General features: G+C 41.9%; 1 protein-coding gene across 5 annotated transcripts; it reads right to left on the bottom strand.

Annotated features, from left to right (window-relative positions):
• Positions 1–2,628: 2,628 nt before the first annotated feature.
• ERGIC2 (ERGIC and golgi 2) lies at positions 2,629–25,147 on the bottom strand. 5 transcript variants are annotated; one of them, XM_027458963.3, is made up of 14 exons: positions 25,001–25,147; positions 19,858–20,003; positions 17,023–17,131; positions 15,615–15,661; positions 14,360–14,430; positions 13,243–13,283; positions 12,009–12,110; positions 11,120–11,215; positions 10,006–10,061; positions 8,892–8,990; positions 7,571–7,668; positions 5,894–6,056; positions 5,095–5,174; positions 2,629–4,717 (listed from the first exon to the last, which is right to left on the bottom strand). In XM_027458963.3, exons 2-14 carry the CDS (start codon positions 19,961–19,963, stop codon positions 4,652–4,654), a joined length of 1,134 nt encoding a protein of 377 aa, XP_027314764.1. In that variant the 5' UTR covers positions 19,964–20,003; positions 25,001–25,147; the 3' UTR covers positions 2,629–4,651. The 5 variants fall into 5 exon arrangements, with proteins under 5 accessions (XP_027314764.1, XP_027314778.1, XP_027314775.1 ...); XM_027458977.3 differs by having other exon boundaries at positions 24,914–25,039; XM_027458974.3 differs by lacking the exon at positions 25,001–25,147 and adding an exon at positions 24,830–24,969.

The raw sequence follows: 25,147 nt of genomic DNA, 5'->3' as shown, positions 1-25,147 counted from the left end.
AGCTGTGGCTTGAGCCACACAGCAGAAGAAGGGAGCACACCCCGTGCCACTGTTCTACTCTGTTTGTCACCTCAAGGACACTCGGGATGTCCTCCCTTTGTACCCAGGTCAATCTCCTCCCCAGCCCCTGTACCAGCCAGCACCAGCACCCAAGGTGCCCCTGCACTGGGCAGCCAGGGCAGGATTTTCACAGTTAAAGCACCCAGAGCAGGTAATTAGGCCTTAGCTGAAGGCCTGATGCAGCAGCGTTTCGTTTCTGTCCTTAGCAGGGCTTTGATCAAGACCTTAGGAGGGCAGAACAAAAACACCCCGCACTTGGGGTCAGCCAGCATCACCCCCTGAATTCAGCACAGCTGCGTCCAACCCTGCCAGTGAGGGACCCCCGCTGCTGGGGAAAGGAAATGGTCTCAAGGGTAAAACTGAGTAAAAACTGGGTAAAACTGAGTAGTAGAGACGTTGCTCTAAGCTTGCTCCCTTAGCAAAATTGTCTTGTAAGGGCCAAAAAGGGCTGCTTACCAAAGCAGACAAATGTACAGGGACAGGAATGGTGCTACCACCTCAAAGCACCTCCGACTCACAGAAGACTCATCTGGAATGACAAGAAATGGTGACACCGCCTTGCTCCTGTGCCAGGAGGAACTAGAAATGCTCAGGAAAGGACACGGAGCCACGGCAGAAGAAAAACATGAAGCATCTCAGAATGCTGACCTGCGGCACCAAGCCTCCTAGGCCACAGGAGGCAGCGGGCAGAGTCCCGTAGGGCTTCAAGAAGCGTTAGCAGCTCGACATCAGCTGCATATGCAGGCAGGGATGTTTTCTCTAAACCACCAAGTCCAAAACACCAGACATGGCTTGCATGAACCAAGTGCTGGTAGGAAAAGCATCTTTACAAAAACGAGGTAGAACAGATGCACACGTAACAGATGTAGCCCGGATACTCCCACCTTCTGCAATACCTTTTAAAAAGAGGCCAAGGTCTTTGCAGGCATTCAACCAAGCTCTTCAAATCTCACATCTTCGCAAAAAAAAAAAAGCCGAATTTATCCCCAATGTGTGTCTGCCTCTGACAGTTCCTAGGCAACGGTGCTGGCTGCTCAGAGCTCAGCTCATCACATCACTCCCTGAAGAGCTCAGAGGGATCTCCGTGAGCCACCTCCAGGGCACAAGAGGCACCCAGGGCAGAGCCAGTGCTGCAGAGACACTGCAGGAAACCAGGTGGGTGCTTTTCGGGATGGGAAGAGTTGAATATAGAGTTCAAATTACTCAGCCATTTCTAGTATGAGAATTTCAAGGGGAGTGTCATCTTGTTTTGATTTTTTTTTCCTAAGAAAATCTCCTGCTTAGGTTAACACAATCCCTCTTCTACTTCTGAGCATGAATTCATCTTGATTCATCTCTACTCCTGAGTGTGAATTCATCCTCCTCAATTCCACACCAGCAAGAGCCCTAAAACATCTGCCAGGAAAGCCAGAAACAAAGGGAAGGAGCCCAGGGAAGGGAAGTTTCCTTCCCCATTCTCACCCCCACTCTACTCACATTTCACCGCCTGTCCTGCTACAGGCACTGCACGCCACAGAAGGTGGTGAAAACGATGGATGGACACCCGGCTCTCCAGCTGTAGCCACAACAGGCAGCAGGAGGCTGTCACAGGAACCTCTGTGGGTTCCCTGTCACATCACCTACCTGCACACACCCCAGCACATCCTGCTCCTCTTGTGCTCCCACGATGCGGGGAACACATCTATGAGCCGAGTGATGTGCTATTACCACGATTTCACGAATTTACTCCCTGTATCAGCTGACAATCAATCCTCCCTCCCCAAAGAACTCTCTCTCAGTCGGGGATTGTAATGTTTAAAAAACAGCTCCCTGCATGTTGTGTGGGCCTGCCCCTGCCCCTTCACACATCTGCTTCCCAGCGCTGTACCATAAAGCAAACAGGCCCCCAGACTGAGCTCCTGCAGGTAACGGGGCACGCTACATCCTCACCTTCTGCCTTTCTTTGAAATCTTTTTGTGAAATGTATCAAGAAGCACAATCATTAAGTGTGACATCCCAAATTAGAGATTTTATAGTGATTTTTCAATGCTGTGCCAATCTGTGCCAGGTGATGGGGCCTGAAGGTACTCTTTAAAAAAAAAAATAAGCTTGTTGTTTTGTCTTGAGCCCTAAAACCAACAGGTTACTTGAGAAATACCTGCTCACATTGCTTCCCCACTTTCTCTTTTTGATCATCATTCCTCACCCAGACAATGATCATATTAACCTACTACCCCACACACACCACCATCAGGATTTTATTTCGCTTGGGAAGCCCATTCCTTTCCTTTCTTTCCATATTCCACTCACTGTTTGCCCACAACATAGATAAACACAACCAAAAAAAATCATTTCAACGAACTGTTTTCTCGGGAACCCCCTTGCACATCCTGGCTAAGGTAATAACAACCAAACCCCCTGCAGAGTGATGGCAAACGGCACCAAACAGTGAAATTGAGCTGATCCTGCACTCAGCTTGCAACGCAGTGCCTCAGACCTGGAAGTCAACCCCAAATCCTCTCCCACTAGCAGCCAGCTCTCACACAAGCTCTGCTCCAGACAGAACACCACGAATACGCCACACGAGGATTTAAGACACACCAAGCCACTTGGCTGTTTTATGTGAGAATAGAAAATAACATTTACATTCTGATACAGAGTCAACTGAGATCAAAATCTCCGCCGGTGCCGTCTGTTCCATGCAGCTGAGAAATGGGTGATAGGACAGAGTCCAGAGCAGAACCAGCCTGGGAAGTAGGCAAAAAGCCTCAGAGGGAAATGCCAAAGAGATTAGGGAGCCCAGAACTTACAGCTTCTGACCTTCTTGCTCACTAAGAACAAGAGTTTGTTTCTCAAGTTGCTGGAGTTTTAATTAGTGTTAAAAAAAAAAAAAAATGAAAACCATAAACTCAAAAAATATAAAAAGACCAAACTTGGCTGCCAACCCCAAGGACCTGCCCTCCTGTCTTTCTCAAGAGGGAAACTGGACAAAGGTCTTTCCTCATGTCCCACATTTTATTTTAGCATTTCGTGTAATTTCTCAATTTCAGAAGCCCTTTGCTTTGCATAGCAAATCAGCTAAATTATTTGTACTGTGCTCATCACCAATACCCAAGTGTCCAGTAAATTACGTTAACAGAAGTCAGCAAAATCTGACAACACCAGAGATTTTTATTTTCCATAGTCAGTCCTTTTTTTTTTTTTTTTTTTTAAATATCCAATATGGTGAATAAGGCCAGGATCAGCATCATCTCCTAACACATTATTAAATCGATTTTGCTGAGAAAGAATCACATTGATATCACTTTTCACCCTGGTGGAGTAACTGTTTAACCAAGGTGTGTGCCAGTAGCTCAGCAGCAAGAGGATGTTCTTCAGTTTCTCCAAGCACCGTCTCCATTAACAACATTCACTCTCAGTGGCATATTTACAATATAAAACCAATATTGCTCTTTTCATTTATTTTACAAAAACCTTCATGAACAATCAGGATTAACTCCACATTATCACTTATCATTTTTCTGCAGCTAAACAGTTCAGATTCCCCAAAGTTGGGCCTAATTTGGGGACCACCTCCACTGCTCCCTGCCTGGACTAGCAGCCTGGCCAGCTGGCCTGAATCCCATGTTTTTGCAGTATTTAAGTGAACCAAAGCCAGGCAGTTTCTTGCTCTTGCTCTTTTTCCTTACATGCTAGCAGCAGGGGTACAATGAAGATTGCATCAAAGCAACTTCTTTATTTAAGAAAGGGGTGTGTGAAGAGTTTTCCTGATCTTTTGCTAGGGAGCCAAGACTATGCTCAGAAACCTTATTTAAAAGGTTTCTGATTCCACCTCAAAAACCAGCACCAGGCACACAGGAACCCATTCTCAGAGGCCTTGAGAACTTCCACACTAAGCACCAGGAGCAATATTGTCACTGCTGGCTAAGCGGCTCTGTGAGAACACAGAGGCACAAACCTGCTCTGCGTTAAGGAACTGGGAGACCGCAAAGGCAGCGGATACAACCAATGTTATGGCTTGGGCTCCATCTTACTCCCTGAGTTCTCTCTCTCAAGCAGGACTTCCCAAAATCACTCCCAGCCTGTAAGAATGGCATATCTCAGACCCCACCCTTAGCCATCGAAGAAGAACAAGAAAACCCAGACCCCTAGAAGAAAAAAACCAGCTTTGCTACTGTCCCTCTTTGCCTGCTGCCCGGCTCTTCCACACATCCCGCGTGGTCTCTGCCCTCCCCGGAGCCTGCTAGCCTTCCCCGGCACAGAATCAAGGCCCTAAGCAGACACTCCAGTGGCTGACGGCAGTCATCACAAAGACATTCAGCTTGACCATGAATACTGTACTGGCAGGAACGCTCCTTTAATCCCCAGCTGGTCCACGGCACCGCTCTCAGAACTTCCTATGACTCCATACGTGCTTAAAAAGACAAGTTACAGAAATTTTGTTGGTTTTGTTGGTTTTTTTTGTTGTTGTTTTTTTTTTTTTTTTTTTGTAGAGGCTTCATTTTTTTCTGCCGCCCATCAGTACTGTCTCTGCATATTGCACAATGTTTTCTTTATTATAAAAAAAGTCTTCTGTATCAGGCAGGACGAAAGAAAATTCTCTCAGGAGGCGCTAATGCGTGTTATTGTCTGTACTTAGAGGTAAGTGGTTGCTTGTGTGGCCATCGGGAAGTGGGACCTAGTTAAACGAAAACCAAACGTTATTAGCGGCTTGTCTGGGAACATTAATCCCCCACTGCCACCCCAAAACCACATTTCTTCCCCAAAAGTTGTACAATTTTTATTCTACCAGCCTATTTACCTCCCCTTATCTCCTCCCACTCACCTAACTTTGCCAGCTGGCAAACTTGAACAAAATTTGAAGACAAGGCTCCCTACAGGCTACATGGAAAAAATACAATTACAATGAAATCAAGTTGTTTTGAGAGGAACATCACTACTAATGTCCAACGTAAAAGACTGCTCAGTTCTTCCACACTGCATAACAGTCGCCCACAGGCTGACCAGCAGTAACACTGGATACTTATTTAACACCTATCAAGTAGTTTTTCTTACCGACGTAGATTTGTAAGAGCCCAGTCTGAACCGGCAAAAAATAACTTCTGCTACAAATCTTCCAAAACCATGTAAAATTCCTGCAACATCAAACAAGATTTAAATCGTCACAAGAAGTAAGACTGAAGTATTTATGGCAATATTACAGCAAAGCTCTACAATACCTAGAAACAGTGCAGTGCAATAGACCAGTATGTGAAATGCTAAGAAAAGAACTACCAAAATAAAAGTGGAAACATCAAGGAAGGAAACAAAGTTCTTGCATTCTGAAATGCATCAATAAAAATAAAAACAAGGCTATCCAAACAAATGTAATACCCCTGCCTGGCTTTAACAGGTGAAAATACACTCTGAGAAAAAACACTACTTTGAAAGACAACTCTTTTACAACACCCTCTTCAAGTGAAAGCTAGAGAACAAATAACAGGGCACCTTGGTTACAAGTTATGTTGTGACTAACAAAGCAAATTGTGCCCTCTGACTTGGTTTATTTCCTCTGAAGACCAATCCTGCAGTACGTCGATAAGTTGCATAAGGAAAATCCTCCCAGTGACTTCAGATGGAAATGTTATCTCAATTTTTGGCACTGATTTAGCACAAGAATCCAGCTACAGAAAATACACAGAACATCAGAAGAAAACAGCAGCCCCCTCCAGACAAAGCATTCGGGAACACTGACAAGGAGTAGCTTTTATTGCATATTTTAGGACTCCCTGTTGTTTATCCAAAACATACTCACAGTAACCTATAAAAAAGGATTTAATAGGGCGTAAGAAAAAGGGAGAGTACTGACAGTTACCTGTAGTTGAAAAAATTCCCCCAATAATGCCACAGAGACGTACTAAGAACTGCCAAAAAGGCATGTGCTCTTCTGTCACTGTCACCATAAGTGAACTGATATCGTATTTCATGAATATTCCTGATACCCCATGGCTGCCAGCTGCGTGGTTAATTACTCTTTCCTGAGAGATGGGAGAGAAACCCAAGTTAGTTGCACCTTATTAGTCACAAGGAAAACCATCTGAATAGATGTGATGACAAAACTACTTCACCAGAGAGATGAGGGTCGCAGTCCTGGTCTAGGCTGTGAAATCAGGAGCATGCAGTGGCATAACACAGTGCCCCAGCTCTTTATGCACTGCTATTAACCACTTAACTCAGGATGAGAACTTCAGGAAAACATTTATGGTGTTCAACAGCCTGAGCTATTGCAGTTTTCTCTAAGGTACATGCAAATCTGCAAACAGCATCTACAACTTGTTAGGCTTCATCCTTCTCCTTCCGTTGAAGCATATCTCTGGATTTACATGCCACAGAGGATTTAAGTGCTGGTTCTTAGAAAGCATCAGGGAAGATCCTAAGCTTGAATATACCATAAAAATTCAGAAGCTTAACTTAAATTAGACCAACGCTTTTTTTTTTTTTTTGCTCATTGTGTGCTTACTCTGCTTCCTATGACGCTCACCAGTGGCTTCTTGCTGTATTCACATTTTATCTGTGGCTAGCTGGCCAACTTTCTCTGGGTCTGCACACATGCCTACTCTTATGCAATAAATGCGTCGATTTGTCCAGTGAATAACTGCTCTGAACAGCCTTTTGTTAATAGCTCTTCTACTGGGGGGTTGGTTTCCAAAGGTAAACACAAGCAAACTGTACAGGCAACAGGGCTACCTCCTGAGAGAGACCGAGCAAGTACATAATGTCACTTCGCCTCCTCTATTGACAAGTTTTTCTCCCAACTTGAAAGTGTGGCAACCTTCCTACTGAATAAAATTGCCATCCGAATCTCTGAACTTCCTTTTAACCCAAGGCTTCCTCCGCAACCTTCGCTTTAGCTGCTGGTTTCAATTCAGCTTTTTCACAAAGATTTTTTTTCTCTTGGCTTGTGAATAAAAGATCAAAATGTAGTTCAGAGCCTGGAAATGATGAGACACGTAGCTGGTACATGCATGGCCTTTTACAGAAGTCTTTTAAATTGGTATCTTATGATCTGCTCATGCACCATACTGCAATAATTACTTCCTTTATAGATTCAGCATTACAAGTTTCTCCAAGCTCAGAAGAACTGGAAGCTCTCCAGTCTGGAGAATAATTAAAGTTAGTGGTTCAACAAAGGCTAAACAAGACAGCTGAGAGACATAAATGCTGTGTTTTGTTTCATATACATTGCTTCCATTTCTAACACTCCACAACCAAGTTCATGACATCCTGACATGCAATTTTCATCCTATTTCCTCCACAGACAAATTTTAGAGATGCAAAATATTAATGCAAGAAGTTACCATGCATCAGCAAGCAAATATGAACATTAGAATCACACTGTTTACAGATAAATCCAGTGCACTGGAAAATTTTATAGTCTACATTCGTACTAGAGGAGTTTTCAAAAACTAAGCCTCAGTTCTCACCTTTGAGCTTTTAAGACCAATCACTGCTAGATTTTCCCCTGCATGGTTCTCTCTCATTTTCCACTTACCCTTTCTGTCACTGAAAATTGATGAGTTTCTGCTGAAATTTTATATGTATGAAGTTTGGTTGGCACAACTGTGATAAAATACTGGAACATCTGGTTGTCTGGAAGAAAACAAATCTCACTGTTCAGTTAAGTACGGAGTAAAAAGATTATCTGAGACACAGTCATAAAGAAGTCAAACAAATACAGTTTAAGACAGTTAGCCAACTACACCATTTGCAGCAGGGACATTCTTCAAGGGATACCAGAACTGCCCAGACCACTTCAGCACAATCTATGTGAACAAAGTTTACACGGGGCAAAGCCTACATCAGGTTTTTACTCAGAAATTCACATTTTACCTACGTAACAAAAAGATTCATTAAAGTCAAGCCACTCAGATCTGTAAATGAAATGCACAGAGTTTCCCAGGGCAGTAGAATGAGTTTCACAGTCACATTTTATGTGATACAAACTGCCACAGGCATATCTATCTTGACTTGACAATGGTTTGAATAGATTTTAGGCATTTAATCATCTATGTAAAGCCAGAATCCCTTCTAAACTCATCATGGTTTCCTCTCCTGATTAGAGAGTCTTCTAGAGACTTCTTCTAAAGCAATCAGTAGGCTTATGCATTTATGATTGCTCTGTCTTCATTCAATTTTCTTAGAGAACAAACATTGATAAATTGAAGCAATTTATTTCAGTTACACAAAATCATTCTGGCTGGAACAGCCAATGCACCAAGGGCTGACTTTGAAGCAACTGCAGCTTTAGCAGATCCTGGGGATCCCTTGCATGGGGAACAGGAGAAGTCAGAAGATGAGACAGTTATCTCTGTAAAGTAGGTTACTACTTTTTTTTATACATGAGAAAACAGCAATATACTAAGACTCCTGATGCCAGATATTTTACTTTGTGTATGTGTGGTGGAGGTGGGTTTAGGGATTTTGTTTGGTTTTGATCTTCTTTTGTTGTTGTTTTATTGCTTTTTTTTTTATTATTATTTTTAAACCAAAAGAGTTTTACAGACCCTCCTCTGTAGCACACAGTTGCAAAACTCTTTGCAACTAGTGCAGGCATACAGTAACTTCAACACAAGCCTGGACTAAACTGCAAAACATCTTCAGCAAAACACTGAGGTCCAACAGTACCAATCTTAAAAGGAAACTGTCTAAGATGCCATGTCAGTAATCAAACAGTGCAATGTTCACTATCAAATGTAATAAGGCATATTATTTGTAAGTCACACAAATCATGAAATGTGATAATGTTTTATATGTAATTATTGGAAGAATATACAAAACAAGATGCTTTTTTTTTTTGAACACACAACACTTACGATCTGATGCTATTTTTTCTGTTCCATCCAAGGGATTGATAATTCCTGGAATAAGCTCTCCAAATGACAGATGATCTATTCTGTGTGAGAAGTTGTAGGCTGAAAAGCAATACAGAAAAATGAAACATTTTTGAACTATGAGCTTCTGTACCTTTCTCAGAGAAAAAAAAACACACAATTCTCCAAAAACTCACATTGGAGAATATATATTAAGAATACTTAAAACACCAGTGTGCATTTCATTGCATTTGTGCTTGTAATTGTAATAAATCCACATACATATCTCAAATACAATTCAAATTATTTTGAAATAAATTCAGTTTCTGTGCAAAAGAAATTCTAAAACAAATTACATCTGTATTTGAACCACCCTAGAAGCTGGAAATAGTCAAAGCTTCATGACAGGAAATTTCTTGTTCATCAAATACTGAAGTTCTACAATTCAGGTTGTTGCACATAACAGTATTAAAAAGACTAAAATTTCATAAATTAAATGTACAGAGGAAACACAAGGCACCTGTCAAGTTATTACATTGCCTGATTTTGCAGATATCTGAGCTCCACAATATTAAACACCTGCACTAATGTACATTTACAGGCAGACGTGGAGATTTAAACCAATTAAATACCAAGTTCATTTTTCAAAGTAAGTCACCCTTGCCTGTCAGTAAGTGTTGCAACAATACACATTTAACACCCAGACTCATAACCTAAAAAATGAAGGGTCTAGGGACGGAGGTCAAACATTTCTAACCTTTTGAATAACAGATTTTGCAGGAAATTGGTACTTTGGACTGAAATGCAAGAATTTAATATGGTATCTGTGTTATAACAAAATACATCCAAGATTCCTGTGTTATCATTACTATAGCAGCAACTTATTAGCATTACTTTTAGATACAGGAGAAACACTACTAGTGTTCTCTATAGGTAACGCTAACAGTGAAATCCCTACTGAGTTAGGACACTGAAAAGAATATTCTTCACACTCTTCTGCAATGCAGTTGCCCAGCTAGACAACCTCTGCAGCAACAAGCTATGTTAACATCTGAAACAGATGACAGCAGTCTGAAAGAAACCATACTGGTTCATAAGGAGATAACAAAGAACTTACACTCATGGCTTACAAGGGCTGCCAAGTGTGCATGGCCTCGAGGGTGTGGTATTGCCCTAAAGAAAGTAAGATACATTTTATGGAAAACTTGTTCAATTAAGCCACACACACAGTTCTAAACAGGATTATGCATAAAATTTTCCTCTCCCTCTCTATTTCAATACTATATAGGGAGAGAATGTCTTTTCATTTATTTATACATGAGGACTACAACAACTAACCAGGTAATGACTCTAACAATGAGGTATGAAGCAGGCTAGGGAAGAAAGCAATTAAAAAAAAAAGTAGCAGAAGAGGAGCAGACTTAACAGCAATAGAATGTAATGATGAGCAAAAGGAAGCAAGGGAAAGCAAAAGATTATTCTGGGTTTAAAAACTGGAGACAGGAAGAGAGAAGTTAAGATAGTCCATGTGAAAGGCCAAAGCAACTGGCTTTGAAAAGGGCTTAAGAAACCATCTAGGTACAAGTCAGAGAGGTGGTTCAAGACCATACGGAAGAGACACCTGGAGAAACATCCACACAAAGGCAGCAGTTGGAATTACACGTGGATACAATAGAGTACAGACTGTGTGTTAAGGTCTCTGCTGAAAGTGATGACAGGGAAGTGAGGACAGCAGAGTTGGAGAGCACAAAAAAACATAACACAAATTCGCATGAGATGTACGTAAGCTAATACCACTACAGAAGCAGATTAGAAAGTGTCTCTTCAAATCAAGATGAATGGGAATTCAGCTCCCTCACTATGGTTCTGTTACTACATCTCAGCTTTGAAAAGTCCAGACAGGCCCAGAGATGGAAAGCCAGTAGAAGCAATCCATTCCATAGCATATATTTACAGAGGGCCTATTTTCAAGAGTTTCCATCCTGTAAGTCACTGGAACTCATAACCACTACACTGAATGCAAGAAAGAAATAGCAAACTTATTTTAATAGCTTATAAGAAATTTGTTTTAACTGCTCCAGGAAATACACCATATGGAAAATGCATGTGTATGTCACAGTTAATGAAAAAAGTAACTATTTTAAGAGCATACACACACGTACATGCACGTACTACACACAATGTAGAAGTCTTTTTTTTTTTTTTATTTTCAGAGACTGAACAGAACATACTTGCCCACAGTTATGTGAAAATTCCCTGCCACTTTATTGACATACAGATGGCCATGAATTCTGCATGCATCTGGAGACTGTAATGAATTATCTTCCCTGTTTAAACAAAACCAACATAAAGAGTACTTGAGAATATTTGTTAACAGAAGTAACAGTAGTAGAGTTAGATTTTCTTTTTCCTGGCATAAAGATAAAGCATTATCATCTACCTCTCCTTATCATATACTCCTGAAGCTATATTGAGGATGGTAGAAGGGAGATAAATTAATAAAGCTCAGCCTGAGGAAACCAATAAGCTTCTGTTCATACTTATATTCAGAGATGTGGCCTACAAAGCTAACGTACAACACTTGAACAACTGAACAGTAAACATCCCAAGACCTTACATATATCTTGCTGCCCTGTGATTTTTTTTTCCCCAATTATTTCTACCAGATACAGATTATTCTGAAAGTTTTCTTCCTACAATGAACAGAGCAAAACATGAGTCACGTAACACTGTAGCACCAAGAGCTCTCAATTTTATTTTTTTTTTACAAAGCCTTCCCCTTCCCACACTGTACTATGTAATATTCCCCTTCCCATGCTGTACTATACTGTCCTGTATAATGCTGTCTGTATCACGTGTGTAAACACATATGTATGTACGTATTTTTACATTTACACACACACAAAAACCTATAAGCCTTTTCCATGTTGGAAGACCCAGAGATTTTCATAAAACTACAGCCCTCCAAAACAAGCATCAAATACACTATTTTAAAATGCAATTAAAAGCCCTAACGCCTTCGTTTCTTCCAAACTTATCTTCAAGAAAAAATAATAAGCCTACAAAAAATGAAGTGTAATTAAAGGGGGTTGGGGGAGAAACACCCCAACTTTTTCTTACCGCGGTGGCAATGCTGTAGAAGCACTTTTAAAAGCACTTTTGAATATCACATCTTGAAGAGAGTGTTCTTCCTGCAGCCTACTCTGAATTAGCTGCAGCATCCTAAAGGTTATACAGACAAGTGTGAAAGCATGCAATATAGAAACAGAAAATAAATTCACAATTATCAGCTTCAATTGCAGGTTATATATAGGAAAGTTAGGAAGACTTTCCAAAGTCTTGCAAAGTCTTAGCAAAGACACATCAGCATCCAAGCACTGTATTAAATATTGACAATCACATTTCATACAATCAAAAAACTAAAAGTAAATATAGCTTAAGTTTTGCTGTTAATAGCAGTGCATTATGAAAATATCAAAGCTAGACAGCCTCCTAAATAATCTTTTTTTTTTGCACAGTTATCAGCATGATGATCACACATAACCAAGCTATTCCAATTTCAGTGATAAACACTGTGTCAACTGCCATACACAAAAGATTCAAATTCGTTTGCTTTGCCTGAATGTGCAATCTGTTATTATGGCTCTGCTTTGACATTCAGATGTCAAGCTGTCTGTGTCACACATCCGAAGCCCCAATTAAAACCTGTGCTACTGAGTGTTTGTTCGGTAATGTAGGCTGAGTGAGTCTGTGTACTTATCTTGTCTTGCAACAGCATGACCCAATTCCACAAACCAGTCCAAGCCCAGTGGAGGAATTCTTATCAAAATCAACTACTAGAGCAGTCTGCAGGCCTCACATAAAAGCACGTTGTGCATTACATGCCCAGCCTTGTGTAAAACAGTACAAAGAAATGTTCCCCCTCCCCTTTTTTTCAGATATCTCATCTTTTGGAATAGTATAGCTCAATTAGTAACACATCTGTCAATAGAAGATGAGCTACTCTGGCATCAATTCATATTTCTTCTCATGACAGCAAATGAACAGTTATATAAAGAAATATAGTCTTGCACACATTATCATATACAATTAAACAAAACCCTAAGTATGCTTATAGTAAATCCATTACAAATGCCTGAAATGACAGCATTTCATTGAAAATAGGGAAATTTTTGACAAAGTGAAGATCTCAAATGATGAAAAAAGCAAAGTAAATTTTTTCTCATGGGTTTGCACTCAAATGACAAGCAGGAGCTGTCAGACCCAAGACATGGCTCTGTTATGTGACTCAGGTATACCTCAAGGTTGCTTCCACTACAAAGAACACAAGCATGCATCTCAGTACTTCAGTTACCTTTGCCATTCTTTTTGTTGTGGGCTGAGTTCAAATACTACCTGAAACAAAAATAACACACCTAATAAAACACCCAGAAAGCACCGGTCCCCTCCCCAAAACCTAGAAGAGACCTGGTGGGGTGGGAAGTTCTGGGATGCTAGAAACAAGCTCCCATTTGGTACCCCATATTGGAGTTTATGAAACGATTTTGCACTTTAAATCCTCAACACCTCCTCCCCACCCCCAGGTTATTCACTTGCTTTCATTTCTAACTTCAGAATCTTTTCCTAAAGCTCCACTAACTTGAGATAGCAGTCCCCGCTCTTCTAGGCTTTGACTAATACAAGCTAGAAGAAGCAATAAGCAGCAATTTAATTCTAAGTGATACAATTGACATGCACGATTTTGATGAAAAAAGCAATGAAATGAGCAAAGAAGCAATCACTGGAAGACAAGGGTTCAGGTGCAGCTTATTTCTAAGGTCATTCCTCACTGAGGATGTCTGTAAGACAAACCACCAGACTTCCCCTACTTCAATCTGGCAGTTCAGTTTTCTGTAAATGATAAATTACTTGTATACAATGTAATTACTTCAAAGCTTATCATATTATGCAAGTCCACTTCAGGAGCATAGGCTTACACATTTCCAGCACTTTTGGTTTGCAATACAGAAATTAAAAGGATATTTTTAAATTGATCTTGCCATTCCATACTATAAGGATATCATGGTGACTTTTCACTTTCTTAGGATCACAATATTCTTCTAGTTAAGAAGCAGTTAGATCAATTCTTTTTAGAGCTCTGACAGTTTTCCTTCCACATCAGATATTGGCATTTATCCCAAGAATTTAAGAATGTAAAAATAACTAGCTGTAGGAATCTGTAGCTTGTTAAGTAGCACTGACTTAGGGTGTCTGCTGCGTTCGAATCTTGTTATTTGCAGAGAGTGAACAAACAGAAATTGCAGTGTTAGCCTACTTCCCTAGGTGATTCCTGCAATGAGCACTGCAGACCTCACTCCAAGATCAGACAATACTCAGGGAGGCTCTACGCAGCCCAGCTGTGGTTAAAAAAAAAAAAAAAAAAAAAAAGGTACAAGACAGCAAGCCAACCCAGCATGACAGAATACACTTACTGGTTCATAGATGAGGCCATCTGCAGAGGCAACCATTGTTTCTGCTAAGTCCAGAACATCAGCCCCCACATCTGGTTTAAAAAGGGAGAAAAATATTGAGGCATACAGATGATCATAAACAAAAAAAAATGTTCAAGGTAGGATGAAGTTTCACAGTACTGTGATAAACCTTCAGTGTAAGTTACTGTGGAGAAGAATGGGAGAGGGGGAGGGCAACCCAACTCTGCATTTCTTGTTAACAAAGTCCAAACAAAAGAGAAGCAAAGCTGTCAAGAAGTAGATTACTATGGGGTGGGAGGGGGGGGGTGTTTTCAATCTATTAAACCTCAAAGTATCATGAACTGATGCACTGTGACCCAAAGTGTGAAGTTTCTTCGTGGTATTTCCTCCCTGATATAACACCTTTGGGAATATTGTATGCACCAAACATAGACAAGCTTTCTAGGATCTGTTACGTGCAAGTGAGCGTTTTTGTTGTTGTTTCACAAGCACAGAATCCAAACCAAGACTAGCCAAAACATAGGATAGTTTTACTTCTCAAATTTGAACAAAACAAAAAACCTTGTGATTTCAGAATTTTCCAACTTTTGATGCTAACTAGAAAATGTTTTAAAAAACAAGTTTCCAGAGGAGGTATGACTTCTGAATTAATATTCGTGAAATAAATGTAAGTACCATATGATTACACTAGTCGAAAAAAAAAAAAAAAAAAAGATTTGAGTATTTGGCTTGCGTTCCTGGTAGAAGCAGTACTCCCTCAGTCCAGGAGGATTAAGATCACTGCATAGAACTAATGGTTCGTTACCTAACTGTTGTCAAAAGAACAGCAAGCACTGCTTTTAAATGGGAAGGCATTCATTTTATAACCTAGTGGTTCCAGTATTGTTCAACATTAGGCCAGGTTAATATTTGCAAAGTTCATGACTGTGATAAATGCGTGCTGCTAAGTTGTGTCTCACAATCAACTTTTAGAATATTCTGGCTACAGACAGACTGGACCAACAAACCATTTTCTTTCTGAAAGACAAACCAAAGCTCTGCCAGATGTGAATGACACAGCATAAATGCTTTTCATTTTTCTTATCTCATACCAATTCTTTCAATGAGTCATATCAGTACACTACATGCCATCAAGAACAGAATAAATCCCAGCGTTAAAATAAATACTTTGAACAATATCCAGCCATACTGCAAGCAAAAGCACACACTAAAGAGTCCTTACAATGCTTTTAACCTTTCACCGTTGGATACTTACACTGACACCTCATGGCAACTGTAATATCAATATTGATTCTTAGCTTACTGGAAAAAAAGGCAAAAAACAAAAGTAACAATTAACAGTGAGTTCAGGTATCAAGAGGAATATTACTAAACTTTGCAGATTACTTGCAGAAAGACAGTCAAATGACAAAATTCACACCAACAAATATAAACCGTATGAAATTTGGGTGAACCAATACAGTTTCCATTATTAAAGCACTGAGCACTGTTCATAACTTAAGAGATAACAACTCTCCCTATAGTCATAGGGTTCTATCATCTCTAGGGATCTACTTCTGGGAACTCAACTGACCACAGGTAAATCACATACATAAGTGATTCAACGGTGGCTCAGCTCAGGATCAGGCACAGTCAGAAGCTGAGCAATTACAGTGACGCCAATTTACAGCGGTTTAAATTGTCACAGAACCACAGGCTGAGTGATAAACCTGCACGATCTAACTGCAAAGTCTGCAACAGAAAGTCTCCCAAGTCTCTTAATAGTTTAAGCACTGGACTTTCCTTCCCTTCTGCAATAACTTCACCAGGGAAGGAGCCTATTTTAGAAAGACCTAAGTGTGAAACTCCTGTCTGTCTGAAAGGATTTTCTCTAAGGAAAAAATCCTTGATTTTGATGCTTCTCCCTTACGTTTCTCCCATTCTTTATTCTTTTTATTACAGCGCCCTTTGGTATTTCTGACGTACAAGACATCCAATTAATATACACATATTTAGCTTGTTACCACAGCAACCAAGTCAAGTCAAACAGCTTTTAAAGTTATTTCAATTCCAGGCGTGTGACATTTAGAGGTGCTCAGTATACGAAATCTCTAACTTCACACAGAATCAAGGGTACCTGGCATCACCTTGGGAAGAAAGGCAAACGCAATCCCGAGGAGCACATGAAATCAACAGCAAACGTAGCCTCAATGATCTCCGGAACCATAACAACAGATAAGATCAGAAGCAACCTCTAGATAACCCAGTTCTGAGTGCTCAAGTTTCATCTCCAGCAGCATGAAGTATAATGGCAATATACCAACTGTAAAAACTACCATCATGCAGCCTTGGTGGGCTTACGTAGCTGATGGGGAGCTACATATTACAGTGTCCTCTGAATCATTAGCAAATGGATCCTCGCAGGTCTCCTTCACCAACACACCTACACTATTTTGACTTCTTAATTTCAGTAATCTCAGTTTCTCTTCTTCGCAGTTTCCAGGAAAAAAGCCACAAGTTGATTAACAAAAGATAAATTACCCCACCCTTAGTATTTCACTTTTCAACCAGTATTTTCAATATTTCAACCATAAATTGCTTGCAAGTCACAAGAATATCTCACATCTATTCTTTCCTGAAAGGCAGACAACTTCACTTTTAAAATTATAATGAATAAAAATTACCTAGTAAAATCCTTGTCTACTTCATATTCGTACTTCATCCACGTGTCCCGATACACCATAAATTCCATGACAGTCAGGAAAGCTATTGTTGTAAATGCTATCAGGGAAACTGAGTAATTAAAAGAAAATTAGATTGTGACAAACATTTAGGAACAAAAGCAGGCCAAAATTCCACAATCTGAGTATTACCAGTACAATACTGATGTCTTTGATTAGTTTATAAATCCATAAGCTGCTCATAGAAAACTGTTTTCATACCTACAGTATTTTCTTTTGCATAGGATAGGAAAAGAAAAAGTCATACCTTTGCATTAAGAAAGGACTTTTCATATTAAGTAGTCAAATACTAGAATAATGGGGATGTTATGAAATCCCTGGAGGGATTTAACAACAGGTTAGATACTCCTGAGCATAAAACGCAGACAAATCACTGTCAGAGTTGGGCTAGGCAAAGATAATCCTAATTTCAAGTATGAAAGAAGGAAAAGGTGAACTCGGAAGTCCCTTCAATCCTCCACTTCTCTACAACTTATGCTTTAATGTTTACGTATATATTGTTTTTTAATATCTAGCTTTTAAGCTGGCAGGTAACAGAAATAATACGCACTGCATACACTGTCCAGTAAGCAGAAGGTGCCCTTACATTACCTGTGGATAGGAACAGTCAGGACTGCCAGCCCCATTACTTTGACCCAGTCCATCTCTGGGGATAAGCTATCCCTTCTACCAACAGCTAAGTGTAGGACTGATTTTAAGATATTTTTAGGGAAGAAAACTAAATGGTACATTTTAATACTGTAAGTGCCTCACTTATCTCCACAATACCACACCTGCAAAGTCATGCAATGCAAAGGGAAGACCACCCAACCACACACAGAAACATGGCAAACACACGGATGTGTTCCCTATGCACCTTTTATTAAAATTAAGGCTTTTGTTAAGTTAGAAAACCTTCAGCCACGCAGCACAGTGGTGATCTGTACAGCTTATTTACAGTACATGTTTTCCACCTGTGTTCTGTGGAGTGTGTGAATGGCAGCCTGAGCAAAACAAGCCTGCTGTTCACAGGCTTCAATTCATTATATTGTGGGCTACAGCCCAAGGGTGGCAGCAGGGAATTAAAGCCGCTGTGCTATAGGACCAGAAAAGAAACCACTGGTTGTTTTCAGATCAGTAACATCTCAAGTTCAAGCATTCACCTGATGCTACGCTATGATCACACACACATATATTATATATATATATAAAGACCTTCATGTCAAGGCACACCATGAAAGCCAAACCCACCAGGAAACAATCACAGCAGCAGATGCTTTCTGGGTTAATTCAGAGCAAGGAAAATCGTGGAACTGAGTAGGTGAAGTAAAAGTCTTTTAGACTAGACTCTCTTTTCAGAAGGTTCTCCCAGCATAGAGCCAGAGTCAAACTGCAGCCTTAGACTAGTCCTTCTTTTACAACAGGTTTTAAGACGCTGAAAGACTGCGAATAGAGTCCTGAGATGTGATGCATCCCTGTCACACCAGAAAACGAGCCTGGGACTTTAATTCTGAATGAAGTGGAAACACTACAATCTGATTCAGACTTTATAGTGGCATAATCATATACTGTTGTAAGGCTATTGGTATAAACCATATAAAGAATGCTACAGTTACTGTTGGTGTTGAAAAATCCTTAAGGCGCCCTTCAATAAAGTGAAGTTTTCATGAAGCACGATGCTACACCAGAAGACAAGATTTTTAGCCATGTATTTTATGTTGTAATTTGCAGGGTGGGGGGGGAAAAAAAAAAGCATCTCGCTTCATCTGGAATGGGGCTTTTTAAAATTAACAAAGAATTATTTCATTACCTCTTAGAGGTTGTTTTACATTCAAGAACCCTTTAATTATTAACAGTGCAATTCAGGAAACAGCAAATACAGATCCTTGTGGTATTTACTTCTGCACTATAAATCGTGTAATGACTTCAAAGGCTTATCCGCAGATTGCAATTGCTTCTTGTACTTTTTATTCAACTGCGTTTCCAAAATAATTACACGAGAGGATTTTTGTTCTCTATTTCAAACCACTAGCAGTTTCCTATCTAACTGTGAACTATTCCAACAGTCCAACAGATGAAGTCACTATTTCTGTATCAGGCTGCCTCTAACCCAACCCAACTACAGGCAAAAATTTCTGGTCAGATACAAATAGAAAAGGTACTTCTTATAGCTACAGTATTCTGAGAGAAGCTCAAGTGACAGCATAAGCGCATGCCCTGGAGTAAAGTGGTTAGCTCTTCAAAGGGCTTTCCTCACTCTTAAAATAAATACATCTTCAAGACAAGAAGTATTAGAAAGCTGCTCTTCATCCTGATGTTCAATTCTGCCAGCTCTGAGAATGGAGAATTCTAAAAGCTCGAGATTTTTTCCTTCTTTTTTATAAGAGCATAAGCGCTGAATCCAATCTGTATCTCACTCTGTGCTGACACAGGCTTAGCCAGAAACTTTATGCAGAGAAAAGGAAAGGGCTTAGTGGGATTCCATGAATTATAAAGTTTTATTATGGCCTTGGCAACTGTGCTTCCAGTCATAATCATTTCAAAGTGTTTACAGGGAACGTTTACATTTGTTTGAATCTTTCATCAGTTTTACACAAAAAACACCCTCGAGATGAGCACTAACTACATCTATTAGGAGACAATACTACATACTTTACGTGAAGGAGATCAGCTCTGTCAGCCCACAACAGAAATCAAGACACCAATTTTAGCTAGTTTCAAACAAACAGAGATGCCTGCCTTCATCCAACTGAAGGTTCTATCCTCAGAGCATCACACCAGCATCCCAGGAAGGCCTACCTGTTCCTCCGCTTGCTGAAGTCTCCACATAGCTTTCAGGAACCTTTGGGAAGGCATCCAGTTCTTTCATCAAATTCAACGTCTTCTTCCGATTCAGTCGCCTCATCTTCAGCACACTCCTCCACTTCCTCCTTCATATATTCCCTCTGAATTGAGAGTAAATTGTTGTGATTAAAAGATGCAAACAATTTCACTCTGTCTCAAAACCAACTGACAGTAACATGGCAATTAAAACCTAAGAAATGTGCTTTCCAAAAACACACACTGCACAACAGGATGGCCATTTTTGCTTCAAGAGAACGACTGAAATTGGCTTGTACACCACTACATACCTTCCAGCCACAACCAGCACACTCAGCATTTAATTACTATGATTCATTGACTTCTCAATGAAATTCCTGCTCATATCGGATATACAGAATTTTCATTTAAAAAACAAACTTAGTTCTGAAGTAAGCTTGCTAAAGAGATCTGACAGTGCATGGAAGTCATCCATTTAGCAAAAAATATAGAATTGGCTGCATAAACTCAGGAGGACTTCAAACTGCTCTGGGCTCCTGTATCCAGCCAACGTGGACACATTATATATTGAAGGGAAAAAAAAGAATGCATTTTGCATTTTTACTTTCACAGCTTTAGAATTTTATGATCATAACAGGATTTTTTTCCTATAAAAATGCCCCCAAGGCAAATTAAGTATCAAATCCTAGCTCCGTCCTTCAGAATCCTTTTTGTCCGTGACACAAACTCATTTCTTTGGAGTCCCCAATACATTAAGCAGCACGATGCTGAGAGAAGCAGCCTGCCCAAGAAGCGGTTTTAAACTGTTTCCAAACTCTGCAAATGCACTCACAACTCCGTACTGCCAACACACCGCATGTTTTAACAAGCTGGCACTGCTGCCTTCCTCCTGAGGAAGTGCTGCACTTTGCCCAGAACCTGAAGCTGAGAAAACCACTGTGCATCTACTAGATTTGGAAAATATGTCATATTATCATACCTTGTTTAAAGACACCAGGCAGGCTAAGCTACCAAGTTAACACGTGAGACACTCATCATCATCTCGTAGAAAAATCTGCTGATTTCTCTCCCCCGTTCCAAGAGCACATCGTGCCTCCAATGTGGCCTAGTGAAATTACTTAAGAATTATTCCCTCTTTTGCCCCTCTCCGGTGCTATGCAGCCTTCGCTACCATGAAATAAGGAATAGGCTTTCGTGGAAATGGAAGTTAACAGCTCAAGAGTCACGATCTACATCTGCCATTTCCTCACTACGGAAGTTTGCTTTGGATCTTAGTGAGAAGGTGCAGGCCCTGCGCTTGGGAGCAGCAGCCAAACCAGCCTGCAGGGACCAAGAAAATAATACTGGGTGTTACAGGGGATTTGAGGAAAATGCAGTTAAAGCAGGAAGAAGAGACGGATGCTGGAACAGAAGTTTGGTTATGCAGAGGAAAAAAAAAAAGGAAAAAAAAAGATGATCTGGGAAGGAAGGTTTGGAAAGTCCTGTCCTTACTACACCACATACTTGTGGTTTATGGGATCACCTCAACTGCACTCCAAGTAATTCAGGGAAAAGCTGGGAAACTTGGCCACAAAGATATGGCTGAGCTGCTGCTTTGCTGTAGTGACTGGAGCCGTAACATTTATTAGCACAGAGGAAATACTGGATGGGGTTGCCTGCTGCCCTACACACAACCCTGGTGTCAGCTCAGCCCCACTTCACATTCTTCCCACTTTCTGTACCGTGCATGGAAACACAACAAAGTCAGAGAATTTGGAAGCACATTAATACAAAACTTTCTAAACCGCCTTGTGCGGGTGGGCACGGGCATTTCTGTCATCTCCAACACCGCGTTTGTCGCCGTGCCTTTAATCCTACACACACACCCCATGCAATATCCCCCTGAGGGCCATCACCTTCCTCCAGACCCCCTCAGCTCACTGGGCTCACTACACCCCCACACACCCCACGACCGCACAGCCGCCCGCACCCCCCCCACCCCCGGGGCGCCCACACCCCGCAAACCCAAGGACTTGGAACCGAGCCGAGCTGTGCCGTGGCTCCCCTCCCGTACCTCAGGCGGCTCCGTGAAGCGGGCGAGGCCGGGGGCAGGCGGGGGGCGGCCCCGCTCACCATGGCAGCGCAGCGCGGCCCGGCACGGCCCGGCCCGGCCCCGCTCCCCGCCCGCCCGCCCGGCGCGCGCATGCTCGCCCCTCACACGGGCATGCGCCGCCGCTGACGGGGCTGAGGGAGGGAGAGGGAGGGAGAGGGGGCGGCCGCGGGAAGCGAGAAATAAATATAAAAAATACAAACGCACATATGAAGTTCTCTCATATATAAAGAGATTTCCCTTCCAACGTGTATATATGTTAGTTTCAGAGGTTACAAGGGGCTCAGAACCTCCCCTTATCGTGAGGGACTGCCCCGAGTGCGGAGCTGTGCCCGGGCTCCCCGTGCTCACAGTCAAGGATCAGCCCAAGGGCTGAGGTAAATTTCACGCAGTCAGGTGAATTTGGGGTTGGCAGCGTGGGAAGGTTCCCCCACTGTGAAGCCTTGGGGCTTCTGAGGTTCCTGAATGCTGTTAATTCCCTGCTGCATCGGGATCCAAAGCCAGCAATGCGCCAACTGAGGAATGAAGGTGATTGTGCCCCAAAGGGGGAAGAACAGATACCACAAATTGGTTAAGTTCAGAATTCAAGTGATCAGTTAGAGAAAAAACTGTTTAATGAGTGATAGAATCATTAAGGTTGGAAAGCCCTCCCAGATCACCTGGTCCAACCACCCCCCGCCACCAATGCCACCACTAACCCATGTCCCCAAGCACCACGTCCAACCTCTCCTTGAACACCCCCAGGGACGGGGACTCCACCACCTCCCTGGGCAACCCGTCCCAGTGCCTGACTGCTCTTTCTGAGCAGAAATGGCTCCTCATTGCCAGCCTGAACCTCCCCTGGCACAACTCGAGGCCATTCCCTCTGGTTCTGTCACCAGTTCCCTGTGAGAAGAGGCCGACTCCCAGCTCTCCACACCTTCCTTTCAGGTAGCTGCAGAGAGCAATAAGGTCTGCCCTGATCAGCTGAAGGGGCTGAGCCCCACTGAGCTGGGGTAAATTTCATGTAGTCGGGGTGAATTAGGGGCTGCTAGTGCGGAAAGGCTCCCCCCTCCATAAATTGAGTTTCTGAGGTTCTTGAGGCTCATAACTCACTGCTGCATCAGGATCCATAGCCAGCAATGTCCCCACTGGAGGAACATCGTGCTCCAAAGAGGGGAAAACAGATACCAACAATTTGTAAAGTTTAGAATTAAAGTGATCGGTTAGAGAAAAGCTGTTACACCAGGTGTCTTTAAAAGCAAACTAGAGAAAGCACTAATAACCTGGCCTGCGGTCGCAATGCTATTTTAGACACTAGGGGTCTATGGATATGAAAGGAGGCAACATCTATCAGATCTTCTGTTTGCTGTCAGGGGGGAGTACAAGACAAATAGTGAGGAAACAAACAAATTTTGAGCTCACAAGCACATTTTCTGACTGGAATTAAGGCTGAGCTAATAAAAAGGTCCTACCTCCCACCACAAACCTTATGCCCTTAGTAACAGCAATGCTTATTTAACTCCAGAATTCCCCTAAAACCACAACATTTCTTTCTCCTTAACCCTGATGTCCCCTTTCCAACGCTGCTGCTACCAAAAGAGACTCGTGAAGCCAAACTGAACAGGGTTATTTTGTGCTACTGCCACAGCGCCTTGGTTCACAAGAGGCTGAACAGATACAGACATCTTCCTAGAGCCAAAAGGGGAGTTCTTGGATATCTTTGGGGAAGTACTAATATCTTACTCAAGATCAACATTACATAAAGAAGTGCAGTTTTAAATATTTTTAACAAGTTAAAAACCATTCTACCAAATATTAACCGTAACACCAAACCATTATACCAAACATTTATATTGACAGATCAGAAATGAGACTGAAGACCGCTGTATTTTTTGATGACACAGGCAAAAAAAATCCACACGTAACCCGAGAAACAGAAAGCGATAGCTTCACAGCACAAGTACAGATTTGCCCTTTTTAATAGTTTAGAGAAAAAAAAGCAGATCCACCACAAAGCTGTTTCACCGAGCCTGTTAAAGTATACTGCAACTTGAAGAAGACAACCAAGGCAACTCAGGCACAACAGCAGGCAGCTTTAGCCAGAGGACTTTAAGCTCCTGTATTGCAGTGCCAGCATTCATGAGTATTATTCAGCAGCCAGGGATTTCACTGGCTAAGCCCTGCTTTCCCTTGAAATACTCTCAACACTATGGACTGGAAAGAGCAACGGAGGGATCTGGTTATTAGCTCTGCATCAGAGATGCTCAACAGATGTTCTCAGAGGCTACGAGCTACAGCAATCCCATCTGCTCACAGGTTTGGGCACTACTGCTCCACACCACACTGAGACGCTTCTTATGGAGGAAAAAAGAAGTAGCATGAGGAAAAAATGCTTTCAGCTTTGCAGTTATAGCTGTATTTTTATCTATAGATGTCTCTATAGGATTTTATAGGGGAAAACACAGTAAGTGTTTTCCGGAACATAAGAAAAATGGAGAAAACGAGCGTTATAACAACATTATCTGTTTGAGTACACTACTCCTGTGACACCAGCCTGCTCTGACTCAAACCGTGCTCCTTTCCTGGTGCACCTGCGTGCAGCTTTTTGCTCTCCTGCTCCCGTCGGTGCCCACCTGCACCTGCTGAGTTACCTTCGGGAGCCTGAGGACAGGAGGAAGAAACCCAGTTATCGACCACAGACCCTGCAGGTGGGCGACTGGGCTGCCCCACTGCTACTGTTGGGCACACTTTTATTTCAGTGCGGCGTTTAACAAGCTTCCAAAGCACTCTAATTCCCAAGTGTGGCCACACACACAGAAATATAATGGATTTAAAAGGAAAAGAGAAAGCGCTTGCTAGCCCTAGCGATTTATGAAGTACCTTGGTGCTTGCAAAGAGGGGAAAACCCCACAAAACGCCGTACAGTTTAGCAGAACAGAGGAGAATAAGGACAAAAAGCAGCACCTGCAGGCTGCGGAGCTCGCCTGAGGCAGGGGAGAGCGGCTGAGGGGAGGGAACCGCGGGAGGGAAAGGAGAAAAGAGCCGCTTTACCGCAACGTGGAAGCACCGAGGTGGCATTTGAGGAGGAGGAAGCGCAGGTGCAGGAGGGCGAGCGTGGCGATAAGGGCTGGGAGTGGCCGGGGGGAGAAGGAGGGGGGGAGGAAAATGGCAGCGGGGCGCCGCGCCTCAGGGGCGGGG

Source organism: Anas platyrhynchos, chromosome 1 (assembly GCF_047663525.1).
Source record: "Anas platyrhynchos isolate ZD024472 breed Pekin duck chromosome 1, IASCAAS_PekinDuck_T2T, whole genome shotgun sequence".
NCBI lineage: Eukaryota > Metazoa > Chordata > Aves > Anseriformes > Anatidae > Anas > Anas platyrhynchos.
This window is presented reverse-complemented; position numbering and strand designations above follow the sequence as displayed.